General features: G+C 42.4%; 1 protein-coding gene across 1 annotated transcript in view; it reads left to right on the forward strand.

Annotated features, from left to right (window-relative positions):
* cracr2aa (calcium release activated channel regulator 2Aa) overlaps nucleotides 1-20504 on the forward strand; it is a 114040-nt gene that overhangs the window by 72054 nt on the left and 21482 nt on the right. The window contains exons 12-14 of the mRNA XM_073057716.1: nucleotides 1926-2058; nucleotides 4039-4120; nucleotides 11211-11325. Coding sequence (XP_072913817.1) covers nucleotides 1926-2058; nucleotides 4039-4120; nucleotides 11211-11325 — 330 coding nt within the window. The remainder of the gene's footprint in view (nucleotides 1-1925; nucleotides 2059-4038; nucleotides 4121-11210; nucleotides 11326-20504) is intronic.

Consider the following 20504-nt stretch of genomic DNA (forward strand, 5'->3'; position numbering starts at 1 on the left):
TGAAAGAAGAGGCAAGGCAACTGGAAAGAAATGGATCCATCAGGCAGGTGCAGCATGAATCCTGTTTGACAAACTTACTGGAGTTCTTTGAGGATATAACAAATGCAGGGGATAGAGGGGAATAGATGAATGTTATCCCAGAAGGCATTCAATAAGGTACTGCATAAAAGACTTATCCATAAGATAAGGATGCACAGAGTTGGGGGTGATGTATTAGCATGGATAGAGGATTGGTTAACTAATAGAAAGCAGAGAGTTGGGATACATGGGTGTTACTCTGGAAAGCAGTGTGTTGCAGGGGTAGGTCTTGAGCACGCAACTGTTCATGATATAGATTAATGATCTGGAAGAGGGACCCGAGTGTTGTGTATCTAAGTTTGCTGATGATACTAAATTGAGTGGAAAAGCAAATTGTGCAGAAGATACAGAGGGTCTGCAAATAAATATAGAAAGGTTAAGTAAGTAGACAAGAGTCTAGCAGATGGAGTAAGATTATATTGGTAACTGCAAGGAAAAATGAAAGAGCAGACTGTTGTTTAAATAGTAAAAAATTGCAGCATACTGCTGTGCAGAGGGACTTGTGAGTGTTTGTGCATGGATTACAAAAGATTGATTTGCAGGTGCAGCAGGCTATCAAGAAGGCAAATGGGATATCGGACTTACTGCTAGTGGGATTGAATTTAAGAGTAGGGAGATTATAGAAACATAGAAAACCTACAGGACAAATCAGGCCTTTCGACCCACAAAGTTGTGCCAAGCATGTCCCTACCTCAGAAATTACTAGGCTTACCTATAGCCCTCTATTTTTCTAAGCTGCAACTGTACAGGATACTGGGGAGGCCACACCTGGAGTACTGCGTGCAGTTCTGGTCTCCTTACTTCAGAAAGGATATACTGATTTTGGAAGTGGTGAAGAGGTGGTTCACCAGGTTGATTCCAGAGATGGGGGGATTAGACTATGAGGAGAGATTGAATCGCCTGGGATTGTACTTGTTGAAATTCAAAAGAGTGAGAAGAGCAATGGTAGAAACATAAAATTATGAAAGGGATAGAAAGATAGAGGCTGGAAAGTTGTTTCCACTGATAGGTGAGATTAGAACTAGGAGACATAGCCTCAAGATTCAGGGGAGTAGATTTAGAATGGAGATGAAATGGAATTGCTTTTCCCAGAGAGTGGTGAATCTGTGGAATTCTCTGCCCAATGAAGCAGTCAAGGCTACCTCAGTAAATATATTTAATACTAGGTTGAATAGATTTTTGCATAGTAGGGGAATTAAGGGTTATGGGGAAAAGGCAGGTAGGTGGAGATGAGTCCATGGTCAGATCAGCCATGATCTTATTGAATGGCGGAGCAGTCTCAATGGGCCAGATGGCCTACTTCTGCTCCTATTTCTTATGTTCTTAAACCTTTTGAATGTTGAAAGGCCTAGACGGAATAGATGTCGAGGGAGTCTATGATGAGAGGGCACAAGCTGAGGACAGAGGGGTGTCAATTCAGACAGAGATGCAGAGAAATTTCTTTAGCCAGAGGATGGTGAATTTGTGGAATTTGTTGCCATGTGCAGCTGTGGAGGCCAGGTCATTGAGTGTATTTAAGATAGGTTCTTGATTGGCCACAGCATCAGAGGTTATGGGGAAAAGGCTGGAGAGTGGGGCTGAAGAGGGGAAAAAAGAAAGCAGACTCAATGGGCCAAATGGTCTAATTCTACTCCTATGTCTTGTGGTCTAATGGTATTATCTAGTGAGATAACCTCTATTTCTCAGCCTAGCAAATCTACATTTTCTGAAACGTTTTTGCTCTTTCCTAATGGGGACATGAAACTACAATCACTCCTGACCCTGCCAGACCACTTTTGTGTAACACACCTACTTAGTAATACTTCATTTATCAAAGCCGTTTAACTAAACAACAGATATTTTTGCAGGACAGAGAAATATTCTCCAACCCCGACCGTTTATTCAAAATAATTTTGGTTGGTAATTCCAGTGTGGGGAAAAGCTCTGTGTTGAGAAGATTTTGTGGTGATGGTTTTTATCCTGGAATCTGTGCAACTGTTGGTACGTGAGCTGACATCAACTTTCATCACCCTGTCATCACCTGATATGTGTTCAGTTTTCTGTAACTATATATATGAACCTCCTATTAGATTTTCCCCTCTGATAATTGTAATTTATCACCCAAATGTATTACTTAATTGCTTAGTTCATCAACCCTACTGGAGCATGGGCCATGGACAGCAGCTTGCCAGAGTCCTCTGTTCTGGACCAGTCTTTCAACTTGTCTCCAAGTGTACCTATCTTCTTGGCGTATCCTTCTTCTCCCAGGGATGAAATATTTGGAGCTACTGTTTACTTTTCTGTAGCGCTAGGTTCTTATGGGATGGGGTTGCTAGCCCCATACCCAAAACTCCTCCTTTTGCAGCCAGGCTTGGCAGAGTTAACTCAAAGGCATGAGCGTCCGACTTTTCCAGTTTCAGGTGTCCCACACACACTCCCTGTCCACTTCATTTTCTTCTCCATTTGTTTCTCCCTCCAACCTCTCCTCCACCTAGCTCCATCTGTCCATCATCTCCTCCCCATCCAGCTTCTCTAGCACAATCTTCCCTCCAACTTTGCATGTTTCTTCTCAGTCCTGATGCCCAAAACATTGATCTGTCCCTTCTTCTACAGATGCTGATTGATCCAACATTCTGTTCAGCACCCTACCTTGTTCAATGGTAGCACCTTGTTGAATATACATACTGTCAGAATAAAAGACAGAGCTAACAGATTAGGGAACCTTGATTTTCAGGAGATTGAGGCCCTGGTTAAGAAGGAGTTGCACAGCAGATATATGCAACAAAAAACAAATGAGATATCTGAGTAATATAAGAAATGCAAGAGAACATTTAAGAAGGAAATCAGGAGGCATGAAGAGAATTCTAAGGGCTTCTACAGATAGATTAAGAGCAAAAGGATAGCAAGAAACAAAATTTGTCCACTAGAAGATCAGAGTGGTTATCTATGCATGAAGCTGAAAGAGATGGGGAGATCTTAAATGGATTTTTTGCATCTGTATTTACTCAAAAGACAGTTTTTGCATCATTACTCGGAAGTCTATAGATGTGAAGCAAAATAGCAGTGAGATCATGGACCCTACACAGATTACAGAGGAGGAGGTGTTTATTGTCTTGAGGCAAATTAGGGTGGAAAAATCCCCAGGGCCTGACATGGTGTTCCCTTGGACCCTGTGAAAGGCTAGTGCAGAAATTGCAGGGGCCCTGTCAGAGATATTTAAAATGTCCTTAATGACAGGTGAGATACTGGTGGATAGCTAACGTTGTTTCATTTTTTAAGAAGGGCCCTAAGAATAAACCAGGATACTATTGGCTGGTGAGCCTGATGGCAGGAGTGGAGAAGTCATTGGAAAGTATTCTAAGGGACCAGATATGTAAGTATTTGTATAGACAGGGACTGATTAGGAATGGTCAACGTGGTTTTGTGCACAGTAGGTACAACCAATCTAATAGAGTTTTTAAAGGAAGTTACCTGGAAAGCTGATGAAGAAAGACAGTAGTTGTATTCAACATGGACCTTTCAAGACTTTAGTTCTCCTCTATCCATCCTGATTATTACATTCCAAATACGCTAATAAATTTGTAAAAAAAGATGCAATTTTGCTGTTAAATGATCAATCTCTACTCTTTATATTATGAGTTTCTAAATGATCTGCTACAAGTACCTTCAGGATTCCAGCCTCTTCCCAGTGATAAATCAACCAACTAGTTTATTGTTTCTTGCATTTATTCTTCCTCCTTTCCAGTTTTCCAATCCACTTAGACCATTCTAGAATTCTGGCAATGTTAACAGAGCCACAGGCACTGCAATCACTAGCTCTGCAACTACTTTTTTAAGGTCCAGCCAACCTTTGTTCCCATTATTTTGTCCAGTACTTGCTCTCATTTACTTGTCAGTGATAACTATTCTGTGGGATGTAGACTGAAGTGGCATTTCTATATTTAATAACTGCTTCCTTATATAAATAACTTTTGCTTCCAGGTATCGATTACTGTGTGAGGACGGTGAACGTTGATGATAGTCTGCTGGCTCTCCAATTGTGGGACACTGCCGGGCAGGAACGGTGGGTCATTCTGGCCACTTTCTAAAGGAGGATTAACTGGTTAGAATGTTCATCTGGTGAGAGTGTCCTTGATATTGTTATTAATACCTGGAATGGTGACCGTTTGTGGGATGGCAAGGCTTATTCCCCAGAGAATGTAGTCTATCAAAGCCCCTAAGTGAAAGATAAGCTCACATCGTAGACTTGACATCAAGTGCTGTGTGCCTGGACCAGAGGTGGGGCAGGGAGACAGATAAGCTTCATGCAGCACCAATGTAGCATCACTGAGATTAGATAAGCATTTTTGAAATTTAAAATTCAAATAAATTTAATCAAACTATATATACAAGACTTATTTTCTTGTGGGAAACCACTTTCAATAAAAGAAACACAATAGAATCAATGAAAGTCTGCACCCAACAGGACGGACAAACAAGCTGTGCAAATGCAAAAATGAAACAAACAAATAAATAGATAAGCAAGCAAGATATAAACGTAGAGAATATGAGATGAAAAGTCCTTGAAAGTGAGCAAATAGGTCGTGGGAACAGTTTAGTGATGGATGAGTGAAGTTGAGTGAAGTTATCCTCTCTGGTTCAAGAGCCTGATGCTGAGGGGTTATAGCTGTTCCTAAAACTGATGATGTGAGTCCTGAGGCTCCTGTACCTTCTTCCTGATGGTAGCAGTGAGAAGAGAGCATGGCCCAGATGGTAGGGTCTCTTAATGGATACTTCTTTCCTGTGACAGCGCTCCGTGTTGATGTGCTCAATGGTGGGGAGGGTTTTACCTGTGATGGACTGAGTGGCATCCACTCTTTTTTGTAGGCTTGGGAGTCCTTGTGCAGAACACCCTAAAGGTTAATTTACAGGTTGAGTCGGTGGTGAGGAAAGCAAGTGTAATGTTAGCATTCTTTTCAAAAGGTCTAGAATATAATAGCAGGAATATGATGCTGAGGCTTTGTAAGGCAGTGGTGAGGCCTCACCTTAAGTATTCTGAACAGTTTTGGGCTCCTCATCTAAGAAAAGATGTGCTGGCGTTGGAGAGAGTTCAGAGGAGGATCATAAGCATGATTCTCGGAATGAAAGGGTTATCATACAAGGAACGTTTGAAAGCTTTGGGTCTTTACTGGCTGGAATTTAGAGGGATAAGTGGGGATCTCATTGAAACCTTTCAAATGGTGCAAAACCTAGACAGAGTCAATTGTGCAAAGGATGTTTCCCATAGTAGGGGAGTCTAGGACCAGAGGGCACAGCCTCGGGATAGAGGGGCATCCATTTAAAACAGAGATGTGGAGAAACTTCTTTAGCCAGAGAGTGGTGAATTTGTGGAATTTGTTACCACAGGTTGCTGTGGAGGCCAAGTCATTGGGTGTATTTCAGGAAGAGCTTGATAGGTTCTTGATTGGACATGGCATCAAAGGTTACGGGGAGAGGACCAGGGAGTGGGGCTGAGGAGGTGATAAATGGATCAGTCATAATTGAATGGTGGAGCAGAGTCGATGGGCCAAGTGGCCCAATTCTGCTCCTATGTCTTATGGTCTTATCACTTAAAAAGAATCGGTACCAACACAGACCCCCCGTGGAGCACCACCAGTCACTGGCAGCCAACCAGAAAAGGCTCCCTTTTCATCCACTCTTTGACTCCTGCCAGTTAGCCTCTGCTTTACACAGGCTAGAATCTTTCCTGTAATACCATGGGCTTGCAGCTTGTTAAGCAGCCTCATGTGAGGTACCTTGTCAAAGGCCTTCTGAAAATCCAAGTACACAGCATCAACTGATTCTCTGTCATCTATCCTACTTGTTATTTCTTCAAAGAATTCCAACGTATTTGGCAGACAAGGTTTTCCCTTGAGGAAGCCATGCTGGCTACGGCCTATTTTATGATGGTGCCTTCAAGTACCTGAGACCTCATCCTTAATAATCGACTTCCACTGTGGTCAGACTAACTGTCCTATAGTTTCCTTTCTTCTGCCTCTCTCCCTTCTTGAAGAGTGAAGTGACATTTGCAAGTTTCCAATCTTCTAGAACCATTCCAGAATCCAGTGATTCTTGAAAGATCATTGCTAATGCCTCCACAATCTCTTCAGCCATCTCTTTTAGAACTGTGGGGTGTATGTCACCTGGTCCAGGTGACTTATCTACCTTCAGACTTTTCCATTTCCCAAGAACCTTCTCTTGTTCTGGTAACTTCACACACTTCATGACATATGGAACTTCCACCATACTGCTATTGTCTTCCACAGTGAAGAATGACGCGACATACTTATTCAGTTTGTCCCACACTACTATTTCTCCAGCATCGCTTTGAAGTGTTCCAATATCCACTCTAGCCTCTCTTTTACACATTACGTATCTGAAGAAACTTTTGGTATCCTCTTTAGTATTATTGGCTAGCTTATTTTCGGGTATTCCATCTTAACCTTCTTAATGGCTTTTTTATTTGCTTTCTGTTGGTTTTTAAAAGTTTCCCAATCCACTAGCTTCCCACTAATTTTTGCTTTATTAAATGCCCTCTCTTTGGCTTTTATGTTGGCTTTGACTTTTCTTGTTAGCCATAGTTGTGTCATCTTTTGTTTAGAATACTTCTTCCTCTTTGGACTTGTATATCCTGTGCCTTCTAAATTGCTTTGAGATATTCCAGCAAATGCTGCTCTGCTGTCATCCCTGCTAGTGTTCCTTTCCAATCAATTCTGGCCAACTGCTCTTTCATGCCTCTGTAATTTCCTTTACTCCACTGTAATACTGATACATCTGAGATTAGCTTCTCCTTCTTAAAGTTCAGGGTGAATTTGTTCATATTACGATCACTTGCCCCAAAGGGTTCTTTTTCCTTAAGCTCCCTAATTAATTTTGGTTCATTGCACAACACCCAATCCAGAATAGCTGATCCTCTAGTGGGCTCCACCACGAGTTGCTGTAAAATGCCATCTCATAGGCACTCTAGAAAATACCCCCTCCTGGAATCAAGCACCAACCTGATTTTGTCAATGTACCTGCATATCAAAGTCCCCACGATTACTGTAATATTGCACTTTTGGCATGCAGTTTCCATCTCCTGTTGCAATTTGTAGGCCGCATCCTTACTATTGTTCGGGAGTCTGTTTACAATTCCCATCAGGGTCTTTTTACATTTGCTGTTCCTTGGCTCTATCACAATGATTCAAAATCTTCCTACCCTATGTCATCCCCTTCAAATGATATGATTTCATTTTTTTACCAACAGCACAATGCCACCCCCTCTGCCTTCCTGCATGTCCTTTCGATACAGTGTGTATCCTCAGACATTAAGGTGCCTGCTATAACCTTCTTTCAGCCATGATTCAGTGATGCCTACAACATCATACCTGCCAATCTGTAGCTGAGCCGCAAATTAATCTACCTCATTACATATACTGCACACATTCAAATATAATGCATTCAGTCCTGTATTCAGCCTTTTCAATTTTTTCTGTCTTTTACATTTAAGGGGAACATGAGGGGAAACTTCTTCACTCAGAGGTTTGTGAGAGCATGGAACAAGCTGGCAGCACAGGTGGTGCATGTGAGCTCAATTTCACTGTTTAAGAGAAATTTGGATATGTTCATGGATGGTAGGGGGATGGAGGTCTATAGCCCTGGTGCAGCTTGATGGGCGTAAGCAGTTTAAATGTTTCAGCATGGATCAGATGGGTCAAAGGACCTGTTTTTGTGGTGTAGTTTTCTATGACTCTACAACTCTATGACACTGGCCATAATTGTGACTGATAAAGGTAAATGGAATAAAAGTTCCAATAATCAATAATCTTTTTCAATAATTAGTGTGTGGGGACCAAATAAAATATTTTTAAATTGCTGAAGGTAGCAAAGGAACTGGGAATGAGAGAACTGATGAGAATTTAAAGATGCTTCTCATGAGTGTAAGCAAGCTTAGCTAGTGGACAATACGATGGCGGAAGAAGTACAAACAGGATAGTATGCAATTATCCCTTTTGGTACGGGAACCAGAGTTATTGAGTAGTTATGAAATGGAGGGTGATTCAGTAATGTCGATGTTACAAGGAAGCCAGGTGTTCTTGCCCATAGGACTTGGTAGTTCACATGCAGACAGGTAGAGGGACAAATAGTATCTTGGAGAAACAAGAGACTGCATGACCTGAAATCCAAAGCAAACAAAAGGCTGGAGGAACTCAGCAGGTCAGGCAGCATCTGTGCAAGGTGTGAGGAATGAACAGTCGATGTTTGGATTGAGACCCTTCATCTAGATTTAACAGTAATGGTGAGATAGCTAGTAGAAGAAGGAGAGGAAAGAGGATGGAGCAAGAGCTGGTAGGCAGTGGGAGGATCCAGGTAAGGAGAAGTGACAGGCTGATGGGGGAGGAGAGGCTGGGAGGTAATACCTACAAAAGGCTGCAGATGATGGAATCTGATAGGAGAGGAAGTTGGAACATAAAAGTTAGCAGTTTAGCTATAATTGGAGATGAAGGGATCCAAATCAAAAATGAGGCATATGGGAGGCTGGAAGTGAAGGCATAATTCAATGATATTAAAGTCAGTAGACAGTACAGGCAGCAGCTTAGTAAAAAGAGGGAAATTTTTTGGAATAAATTGAATTTATTTCAATGCAAGAGATCTGACAGGTAAAGCAGATGAACTCAGGGCATGGATAGCTACTTGGGACTGGGATATCATAGCCGTTACAAAAACATGACTAAGGGAGAGACCCGACTGGCAACTAAATATTCCAGGATACAGACCATAAGACATAGGAGCAGAATTAAGCCATCTGGCCTATTGAGTCTGCTCCGCCATTCAACCATGGCTGATCCTTTTTTTTTCCTCTTCCTCAACCCCAGTTCCTGGCCTTCATGCAGTTAGATCACAGAAGGTTACAAGAATTAATTGGGTTCCTATGGTGGGAGGTTTTAACTTTCCGAATATGAACTGGGATAGTGCCAAGAGTTTAGATTGGGGCAGACTTTGTTAAGTGTGATAAGGAGAGTCTTCTCAGACCTGACTAGGGGAAGGGAAAATCTTGGGAACTAGGACAGAGCAAGTGACTGATGTATCAGTGGGGAGCACTTTGGGACCAGTGACCATTGTTCTCTTAGTTTTAGATCAGTTATGGAGAGGGACTTATGTGGTCCACAAGTTGAAGTTATAAATTGGAGCAAGACAATTTGTTAACAGTATCAATAAAATCTTGCAAAAATTGATTGGGTAGATTGTTTGTAGGCAAAGAAATGTCTGACAAGTAGTAGGGTTTTAAAAGTGAGAAGGGAGAATTCAACATTGTAATCTTCTTATATTAGGTAGAAGTTGATCATTTTCTCATTGGTCAGGGCATCAAAGGATAAGGCGAGAAGACAGATGTATGGGGTTGAGTAGGATCCGGGGTTAGCCATGATGGAATGGCAGAGCAGACTCAATGAGATGAATGTCCTAATTTTGCTCCTATGTCTTAAGGTCTTATGAAGGGCAAGGCTGAGGAGTAGGGATCTGGATGATGAAGGATATCAGACTATCAGATGTCAGGAAAAAAGGAGGAATGGGTAAGGTACAGGAGGCTGGGATCAAGTATAAAGGATACAGGTGTATACCTGAAAGCAAAAAAAAAGTTGTGATAGCTTTGGCAAAGGTTAAAGAGAATTCAAAGAGATTTTATATATTAAGAGAAAAAGAGTAACTAGAGAGAAAATAAGGCTTCTCCAAGACCATAATTGACATGTTTGTGTGGAGCAGCAGGAGATGAGCGAGGTCCACGATGAATACTCCCCCTCTGCATTACAGAAGAAGAGGGACTGGGTGACCTAATTGGATACACAATTGGCTTGATGGTAGGAAATAAGATTTAATGGTGAAAGGATGTTTATTTGTCTCTGACTAGTGGTGTGCCCCAGGAGTTGGTGTTGAGCCCATTCTCGTTTATGGTCTATATTAACGATTATAGATGAGAATATGCAAGGAGCAGTTAGTAAGTTTGCAGGTGACAATAAAATGGGTGATTTTTGTGGACAGTGAAGAGGAATATCAAGAATTACATCCGGATTTTGATTGGCTGGATAGGTGGGCTGAGGAATGGCAAATGGAATTTAATCGACATAAGTGTTTTGTTTCAGAAGACAAATCAAAGTAGAACATTGAGTAAAAGTGCCTGGGTACTGTTGTAGAAGAGAGGGTCCTTGAAGTACAGGTGCATGCTTCCCTTAAAATTGAGTCACAGGTAGGTAGAGCAGTAAAGAAGGATATGGCTTGCTGACCTTCATCAATCAGGGGATTGAATATAAAGGTGGGAGGACATGTTGCTATTGTACAAGACATTAGTGAGACCATGCTTGGACTATTGTTCAAGTTTTGGTCACCATGTTATAAGAAGGATGTGATTAAACTGGAAATAGTGTGAAAAATATTTCCAGGATGTTGCCAGGATTTGAGGAACTGAGTTAAGGGGAGAGATTAGATAGGCTGGGCCTTTGGAGCTCGTTGGGTTATAGGAGACCAAGGAGTGATCTTACAATGATGTGTAAAATCATGAGGGGCTTAGGCAGTATGATCAATCCTTCATCCAGGGTTAGGGAAATGAAAACTAGAACGCATAATTTTAAGGTTAGTGGTGAAAGGTTTAATAATGATCTCAGGCAATGTTTTTATATTACGGATAATAGATCTATGGAACCAACTGCTTGAGGAAGTGATTGAGGCAGGATCATTAGATCTGTTTAAGACTATGTAGACAGGTATATGAATGATAAAAGTTCAGAGGGAAATGGGATAGTCTTTTTAATATAGACCCTCTTTGTCAGCATGGACATGTGATAGTCTACTCTAATGTCAAAACGAAGAGATTATGGATTGATACAAAGAATAGAAAGCAGTTGAGGGAGAAAGATCATTCAAATAATGCTGTGAATTTTAGCTCAATGAATTGCTATCTCCTGCAGCTTTAGAAATTACATATGCATCCTGGAACTTAGAGCTACTTGGTCCATCTAAATTGCTCTCAATCTCTGATTCAATGTTGACACATTAGAACATTTTAGATTCCAGTTCTACATCTATTTTGGAATTTTAAAAAAAGTGTATGAAAATATTTTTAGTTAGTAGCTTTATCGTTGATGAATTTTATCCTGTTGCAGGTTTCATAGTATTACAAAGCAGTTCCTCCGCAAGGTCGATGGAGTTGTCCTGGTCTATGACATCACAGCAGCAGCCAGCTTCATTGCAGTGCAGAACTGGATGCAGAGTGTTCAGGTGATCTGTCTTCTCATACTTCAGGACAGCACACATCCTCTCATTCCCAAAGTCGCCAACTGTTGACGGGATATCAACCATCTCGACTTCAACACTCCTCTCTCCAATTCCAACCTCACTCCTTCCAATCACTCTGCTCTCCACTCCTCTACACTAATCTTAACCTCACCATCAAACCTGCAGATAAAGTGGATGCTCTAGTAGTCTGGCACACTAACCTCTACATTGCTGAGGCCCAGCAACAACTCTCAAACACCTCCTTTTACTTACCCTTTGAACAAGATCCCATTAAGGAGCAGCAGGCCATTGTCTCCCACACCATCCCTGACGTTATTAGCTCTGGGGATCTCCCATCCACTGTCACTAAACCCGCAGAGTTCACTCACCCCATACCTCCCATTTCTACCTCCTACCCAAGATCCAGAAACCTGCTTGTCCAGGTAGACTCATTGATTCAGCTTGTTCCTTCCCCACTGAACTCCTATCTGTATACCTCGACTCTGTTTTATCCCCCATGGTTCAGTCCCTTCCTACCTACATCCATGACACTTCACATGCTCTGAATATTTTCAATTATTTTAACTTCCCTAGCCCCATCATCTTATTTTCACTGTGGATGTCCATACCCTATACACCTCCACCCCCCAACAGGAAGGGCTCAAAACTCTCTGTTTCTTTCTGGATGTCAGACCCAAATAGTTCCCCTCCACCACCACTCTGCTACATCTAGCGGAACCTGTCCTCACTCTTAATAATTTCTCCTTTAGCTCTTCCCACTTCCTTCAAATAAAAGGTGTAGCCATGGGCACTTGCATGGGTCCCATCTATGGCTGCCTTTTAGTCAGCTACATGGAACAGACTATGTTCCAAGCCAACACTGGTGTCCGTCCCCTAATTTTCCTATGCTACATCAATGACAGCATCGGTGCTGCTTCCTGCATCCATGCCAAGTTCATGAACATTTTTAACTTTGCCTCCAGCTCCATCCTGCACTCAAGTTTACCTGGTCCATTTCCGATACCTCTCTCCCCTTTCTCGATCTCACTGTCTCTATCTCTGGAGACAACTTATCCACTGATGTCTATTCAAAACCCACAGACTCTCACAGATACCTGGATTATACCTCGCCTCACCCTGCTACTTGTAAAAATGCCATCCCTTCCTCTCAGTTCCTGTGTCTCTGTTGCATCTGCTCTCAGGATGAGGCTTTTCGTTGCAGAATGAAGGAGATGTTCTCCTTTTTCAAAGAAAAAGGCTTCCCTTCCACCACACTCAACCATAGCTCTTCTATTTCACGCACGTCTGCTCTTACCCCATCCTCCCGCCACCCTACCAGGGATAGGGTTACTCTTGTCCTCACTTACCACCCAACCAGCCTCCGCATCCAGCACATAATTCTCCAGAACTTCCGCCATCTCCAGTGGGATCCCACCACCAAGCACATCTTTCCCTCCCCACCACTTTCTGCTTTTCACAGGGATCGCTCCCTACGTGACTCCTTTGTCCACTTGTCCCTCCCCAATGAGCTCCCTGCTGGCTCTTACCCTTGCAATCAGAACAAATGCTACAACTGCCCCTACACCTCCTCCCTCACTACCATTCAAGGCCCCAGGTGAGGCAATACTTCACCTGTGAGTCTGTTGGGGTCATATACTGTGTCTGGTGCACCTGGTGTATCCTCCTGTATATCAGCAAAACCTAACATAGATTGGGAGACTGCTTCACCGAGTACCTACGCTCCATCTGCCAGAAGAAGTGGGATCTCCCAGTGGCCACCCATTTTAATTCTACTTCCCATTCCAATATGTCAATCCATGGACTCCTCTACTTTCGTGATGAGGCCACACTTAGTTTGGAGAAACAACACCTTATATTCCATCTGGTTACTGGTTAGCCTCCAACCTGATGGGATGAACATAGATTTCTTGAACTTCCGGTAATGCCCCCCCCCACTTCACTATTCCCCATTCCCTTTCTCTCTCTGACCTTATCTCCTTACTCGCCCATGATCCCCCCTCTGGTTCTTCTCCCCACTTTTCTTTCTTCCATGGCCTTCTGTTCTCTCTTATCAGACTCCCCTTTCTTCAGCCCTGTATCTCTTTCACCAATTAACTTTCCAGCTCTTTACTTCATCCCTCCCCCTCCTAGTTTCACCTGTCACCTTGTGTTTCTGTCTCCTCTCCTTCACCTTTTAAATCTACTCATTTTTCTTCTCCAGTTCTGCCAAAGGGTCTCGGCTCAAAACATCAACTGTACTTTTTTGCATAGATGCTGCCTGGCCTGCTGAGTGCCTCCAGCATTTTGTGTGTGTTGCTTGGATTTCCAGCATCTGCAGATTTTCTGTTGTTTGTGATTTGATTACTTTACAATTTATTGTTTCTTCTTTTGTGCCAGTTACTCTAAAAGCATTTCACTTCAGTAAAGTAACTATTACTAATACAAACATTAGTTTTATGATTAAAAGTTGTCTAACTTGACATTGACAGTACTCAGGAATCTTGGGTTGTATGGCAGGCACTACAACACTATATTCATCAAGAGAGTAGTGTAACTCCTCAATGATACAAAGTTTTGGCCCTGGCTCAAGTGATCTAGTCTCTAGAGTTTAGAAAATTGCAATTGAATAAATTCTTACAGACTTAAGAGATACAGTATTGGAAGAATACTTTCTATGGCTATATGTCTGGACCAGGTGTCACAGAGTGAGAAAAAAAGTTGGGCTGGGGAAAAGTTTCTGACTATCCACTCTATCTCTGCCTCTTATAGTTTTGTACATCTCTATCAATTCACCTCTCGTCCTCCTACACTCCAAAGAAAATAGACATAACTCACTCAACTTAGCCTCATAAGACATAATCCAGGCAGCATCCTGGTAAATTTCTGCACCCTCCCTAATGCTTCCACATCCTATAATAAATCAATCAAAACTAAGCACTTTTCCAACTGTAGTTCAACCAGAATTTGGTTGTGATCTAATATTACCTCGCAGCTCGAACTCAATCACCTGACTATTGAGAGCCAACACTACATAAGCCTTCTTAGCTATTCTATCAACTTGAGTGACAACATATAGGGACCTAAGGACTTGGACATGAAAATCCCATCAGTTCCTGCACACTGCTGAGAACCCTGTCATAAACCTGGTATTCTGCTTTCAATTTCAATCTTACAAAATGAATCACTTTGCACTTCTCCTAACTGAATGCTATGTCACTTCTCAGCCCAGCTATACAACCTGTCAATGTCCTATTGTAACCAATGAAACCATCTAAACTATACACCACTCCACCAACCTTGGTATCACCTGCATACTTGCTAACATACACTTCTACTTTCTTATTCCATCATTTATAAAATTCATAAAGAGCAGGGATCCTAGAATCCCTGTGGACCACCACTGCTGAATATCCTCCAGGAAGAATACACTCTGCCTTATGTGAGAAAAGCAGTTCTGAATCCATGTAGCCAGGTTTCCTTAATCCCATGCCTCCTGACTTCCCTGTGGGGAACCTTGCCTAACACCTTACTAAAATCCATATACGCACACCCACTGCTCTATCTTCATGAATTTTTTTGACGTCTTCATAGAATTCAATCAGGCTCATGAGGCATGACCTGCCTTTCACAAAGACATGCTGATTATCCTTAATCAGACTATGCATCTTCAAACGCTCACAAATTCTGTGTCGATGAGAATCCTTTCCAATAATTACCCACCACTGATCTAAGACTTGCTGGTCGACAATTCTCAAGATGATCCCAGTTGCAAGGGGTGATTGATAAGTTTGTGGCCTAAGGTAGAAGGAGATGAGTTATTAACTTCAAACTTTCTGCATTATCATTCAAAGAGTTGACCTGAATGTGCATGTTACAGGAGCTGTATAACTCATCTCTTTCTACCTTAGGCCATGAACTTATCAATCACGCATTTGTGGACATTTTCTGGAGGTTCAAGATTCGTATGCTCCACGACCACTGGACTAAGTGTGTAAATGTAGGAGAGGACTATGTTGAAAAATAAATGTGCTAGGTTTTCTAAAATTGACTCCTTCTACCTTAGGCCACAAACTTATCAATCACCCCTTGCATCTTCCTTGAATAAATGAATATGTTTAGAGCATAAGACTATTAGGGATACCATAAGATATAGGAGAAGAATTAGGCCCATTGAGTCTGCTCCACCATTTTACCTTGGCTGATCCATTTTCCCGCTCTGCCCCAATCTCCTGCCTTTTCCTCGTTTTTCTTTATTCCCTAACTAATCAAGAATCAACCTGTCTTAAATATTCCCAATGACTTGGTGTCTACAGCCATCTGTGACAACAGATTTCATATTCGCCACCCTCTGGCTAAAGAAATTCCTCCTCATTTCCATATTGAATGGACGTCCCTCTACACTGAGGCTGTGACCTTGGGTCTTAAACTCCCCCACCATAGGAAGCATTTCTTCCACATTCACTTTGTTGAGGCTTTTCAACTTTAAATAGGTTTCAATCATATCCCCCCTCATTCTTCTGAATTCCAGTGAGTACAGGCCCAGAGACATTAAGCACTTTCCATATGATAAGCCTTTCAATCCAGAAACATTTTCATGAACCTCCTTTGAACTCTCTCTGATGTCAGCACATCCTTTCTCAGATTAGGGGCCCAAAACCACTCACAATACTCCAAGTGAGGCCTTACCAGTGCCTTATAAAGCCTCAAAATTACAAACTTGCTTTTATGTTCTAGTCCTCTCGAAATGAATATACATAAAGACTTGGCCTCCACAGTCGCCTGTGGCAACAAATTCCGAAGATTCACCACTCTTTGGCTAAAGAAGTTCCTTCTCATCTCCATTCTAAAAGGATGTCCCTCTATTGTATGACAGAGCTGAGGATGAGCCATCGGCTTTACAAATAGATGATGGGTGTAACTTGAATGTAAGGCAGGATAAACCAGTGATTGGGTACAAGTGCAGACAGAGCAAAGAGTTAACGTACCACAGAGGCAAAATTCAAAAGGGCAAAGAGTGCAGGACTGAAGTTGCTGTATTTAAATGCGCGTAGCATTTGGAATAAGGTGGATGAACTTGTGGCACAATTAGAGATTGGTTAGTATGACCAGAATCTAGTGATCATTACCAATACCTCCACAATCTCTTCAGCCACCTCTTACAGAACCCTGTGGTGTAGACCACCTGGTCCAGGTAACTTATTTACCGTCAGACCTTTCAGATTCCCAAGAACCTTCTCTCTAGTTATGGTAACTTCTCACACTTTGTGACCTCTGACATCTGGAACTTCCACCATACTGCTAGTGTCTGCCACAGTGAAGACTTATGCAAAATATTATTCAGTTTGTAGGCCATTTCCTTGTTCCCCATTACTACCACTCCAGCATCATTTTCCAGTGTTCTGATATCTACCCTTGCCTCACAAACTTGAGGAAATCTGCAGATGCTGGAGATTCAAGCAACACACACAAAATGCTGGAGGAACTCAGCAGGCTAGGCAGCATCTATGGAAAAGAGTAAACAGTCAACGTTTTGGGCTGAGACCCTTCATCAGGACCTGTCATCTTGCCTCTCTTTTACATTTTATTTATCTGAAGAATCTTTTGGTATCCTCTTTAATATCATTGGCTAGCTTACCTTTGTATTCCATCATTTCCATCTTTATAACCTTTTTAGTTGCCTTCTGTCCATTTTTAAAAGCTTCCCAATCGTCTACCTTACCACTAATTTTTGCCCTAAGTGTCCTTGTTCATCAGTCCCTGAAAGTAAGCTTGCAGGTACAGCAAGCAGTGAAGAAAGCTAATGGCATGTTGGCCTTCATAACAAGGGCAGTTGAGTATGGGAGCAAAGAGGTCCTTCTGCAGTTGTACAGGGCCCTGGTGAGACCACACCTGGAGTATTGTGTTCAGTTTTGGTCTCCAAATTTGAGGAAGGACATTCTTGCTATTGAGGGAGTGCAGCGTAGGTTCATGAGGTTAATTCCTGGGATGGCGGGACTATCATATGTTGAAAGATTGGAGCGACTGAGCTTGTGTACACTGGAATTTAGAAGGATGAGAGGGGATCTGATTGAAACATATAAGATTATTAAGGGATTGGTCACGCTAGAGGCAGGAAACATGTTCCTGATGTTGGGGGAGTCCAGAACCAGAGGCCACAGTTTAAGAATAAGGGGTAGGCCATGTAGAATGGAGTTGAGGAAAAACTTTTTCACCAAGAAGAGTTGTGGATCTATGGAATGCTCTGCCTCAGAAGGCAGTGGAGGCCAATTCTCTGGATGCTTTCAAGAAAGAGTTAGATGAAGCTCTTAAAGATAGCGGAGTCAAAGGATATGGGGAGAAGGCAGGAACGGGGTACTGATTGTGGATGATCAGCCATGATCACATTGAATGGCGGTGCTGGCTCAAAGGGCCGAATGTCCTACTCCTGCACCTATTGTCTTTTTTTTATTATATGCCCTCTCTTTTATGCGGGCTCTGACTTCGCTTGCCAGCCATTGTTGATTCATCTTGCCTTTAGAATACTTCTTCTTTGGGATGTATCTATTCTGTGGCTTCGGAATTGCTTCCAGAAATTCCACCCATTGCTGCTCTGCTGTCATCCCTGCCAGTGTTCTGTTCCAATCAGTATTGGTCAACTCCTCTATCATGCCTCTGTAATCCCACTTTACTCCACTATAATACTGATACATCTGACTTTAGCTTCTCCTTCTCAAATTGCAGGGTGAATTCTATCATATTATGATCACTGGTTCCTAAGGGTTCCTTTACCTTAAGCTCTGTGATCAATTCTGGTTCATTGCTCAACACCCAATCCAGAATAGCTGATCCCCTAGTGGACTCAACCACAACCTTCTTGGGGTTCAGCACCAACCTAATTTTCTCAGTCTAACTGTGTATTGAAATCCTCCATGACTATTGTGACATTGCCCTTCTGACATGCATCTTTTTTCTATCTCTCATTGTAATTTGTAGTTCATATCTTTGCTACTGTTTGGCAGTCTGCATATAACTCCCATCAGGGTCTTTTCACCCTTGCAGTTTCTTAGCTCTACATCTTACGATCCCATGTCACGTCTTTCTAATAGTTTGGTTTCATTTTTTACCAACAGAGCCACCCCACCCCCTCTGCCACCTGCCTGTTCTTTTGGTACAATGTATATCCTTGGATGTTAAGTTCTGAGCTATAATCTTCTTTCAGCCATGATTCAGTGATGACCAGGTTCATCTACCTTATTCCGTATACTGTGCACACTCAAATATAACACCTTCAGTCCTGAATTCATCACACTCTTTGGATTTGTCCTTTTTACATTGCAATTCATCCTGCACATTGCAGTTTTACCCTATCATCAGCCTCTCCTTGCTAGCGGTCTCACTACACACTGCTTCTGTTTGTAAACCAACTACCCTGTTCTCAGACCTATCACTCCAGTTTCCATCTCCCTGCCAAATTAGTTTAGGATAAGAGGAGAACTAGACTATTTAGTTCATTGAGTCTGATCTGCCATTCCATCGTGGCTGATTTAGTATCACTCTGAACCCATTCCTGCCTTCTCCCCATAACCTTTGACGCCCTTACTAATCAAGAACCAGTCAATGTCTGCTTTATATATACCCAATGAGCTGGCCACCACAGTTATCTGTGGCAATGAATTCCACAGGCTCATCACACGCTGGCTAAAACAATTCCTCCCCATTTCTTTTCTAAAGGGATGTCCTATTATTCTGAGGCTGTGCTCTCTGGTCCTAGACTCGCCCACTATAGGAAACATCCTCTCCACATCCACTCTATATAGGCCTTTCAATATTTGATAGCTTTATATGAGACCCCCCCCCCCCCCCACAATCTTCTAAACTCCGGTAAGAGCAGGTGCAGAGTCATCAATATGTTATTTTGATACGTTAACTATTTTATTCCCAGGATCATTCTCATGAATCTCTTTTGGACCCAGTACAATGCCAGTGTATCCTTTCTTAGATAAGGGACACACTGTAGGTGTCGTCCAATCAATTCCTTATGAAACCTCAGCATTACATCCTTGCTTTTAGTCCTCTTGAAATGGATGATAAACTTGCATTTGCCTTCCTCACCGCTGACTCAAGCTGCAAATTAAACTTTAGGGAATTCTGCGTGAGTATTCCCAAGAGACAGAGCGTAGGTGTTCAGCGAAATGGCCTCCCAGTCTGACGCAGACTGGGAGACTGTTTCGCTGAAAGACGCAGACTGGGAGACTGTTTCGCTGAACACCTATGCTCTGTCCACCAGTGAAAGCAGGATCTCCCAGTGGCTACACGTTTTAATTCCATGTCCCATTCCCATTATGATATGTCTATCCATGGCCTCCTCTACCGTCAAGATGAAGCTACACTCAGGTTGGAGGAACAACACCTTATATTCTGTCTGGGTAGCCTCCAACCTGATGGCGTGAACATTGACTTCTCTAACTTCCATTAATGCCCCCCTCCCCTTCTTACCAAATCCCTTACTTATTTGTTATTTTTTTCTCCTTTTTTTTCTTCTTTTCTTTCTCTGTCCCTCTCACATTCACTCTTTGCTTGCTCTCCATCTCCCTCCGGTGCTCCCCCCCTTTCTTTCTCCCTAGGCTTCCCGTCCCATGATCCTTTCCCTTCTCCAGCTGTGTATCCCTTTTGCCAATCAACTTTCCAGCTTCATCCTTCCTCCTCCTGTCTTCTCCTATCATTTTGGATCTCCCCCTCCCCCTCCCACTTTCAAATCTCTTACTATCTCTTCTTTCAGTTGGTCTTGATGAAGGGTCTCAGTCTTCTTCCTATAGATGCTGCCTGGCCTGCTGTGTTCCACCAGCATTTTTTGTGTGTTGCTTGAACTTCCAGCATCTGCAGATTTCCTTGTGTTTGCATTTAGAATTTTCTCCCCATTAAGAAAATAGTCTATGCCTTTATTCCTTCTGTGCATGACTATATGCTTCCCTATACTGAATTCTATCTGCCTCTTCTTTACCTGTTTGCCCAATCTGTCGAAGTCCTTCTGCAGACACTCTGCTTCCTCAACACTACCTGCCCTTCCAGCCATCTCTGTACCCTCTGCAAGCTTGGCTACAAAGCCACCAATTCTGTCGTCCAAGTTATTGATATGAACATGAAAAGAAGTGGTCCCAATACTGACCCCTGCAGAAAACCATTAGTCATTGGCAGCCAACTAG

Source organism: Hemitrygon akajei, chromosome 10 (genome assembly GCF_048418815.1).
Source record: "Hemitrygon akajei chromosome 10, sHemAka1.3, whole genome shotgun sequence".
NCBI lineage: Eukaryota > Metazoa > Chordata > Chondrichthyes > Myliobatiformes > Dasyatidae > Hemitrygon > Hemitrygon akajei.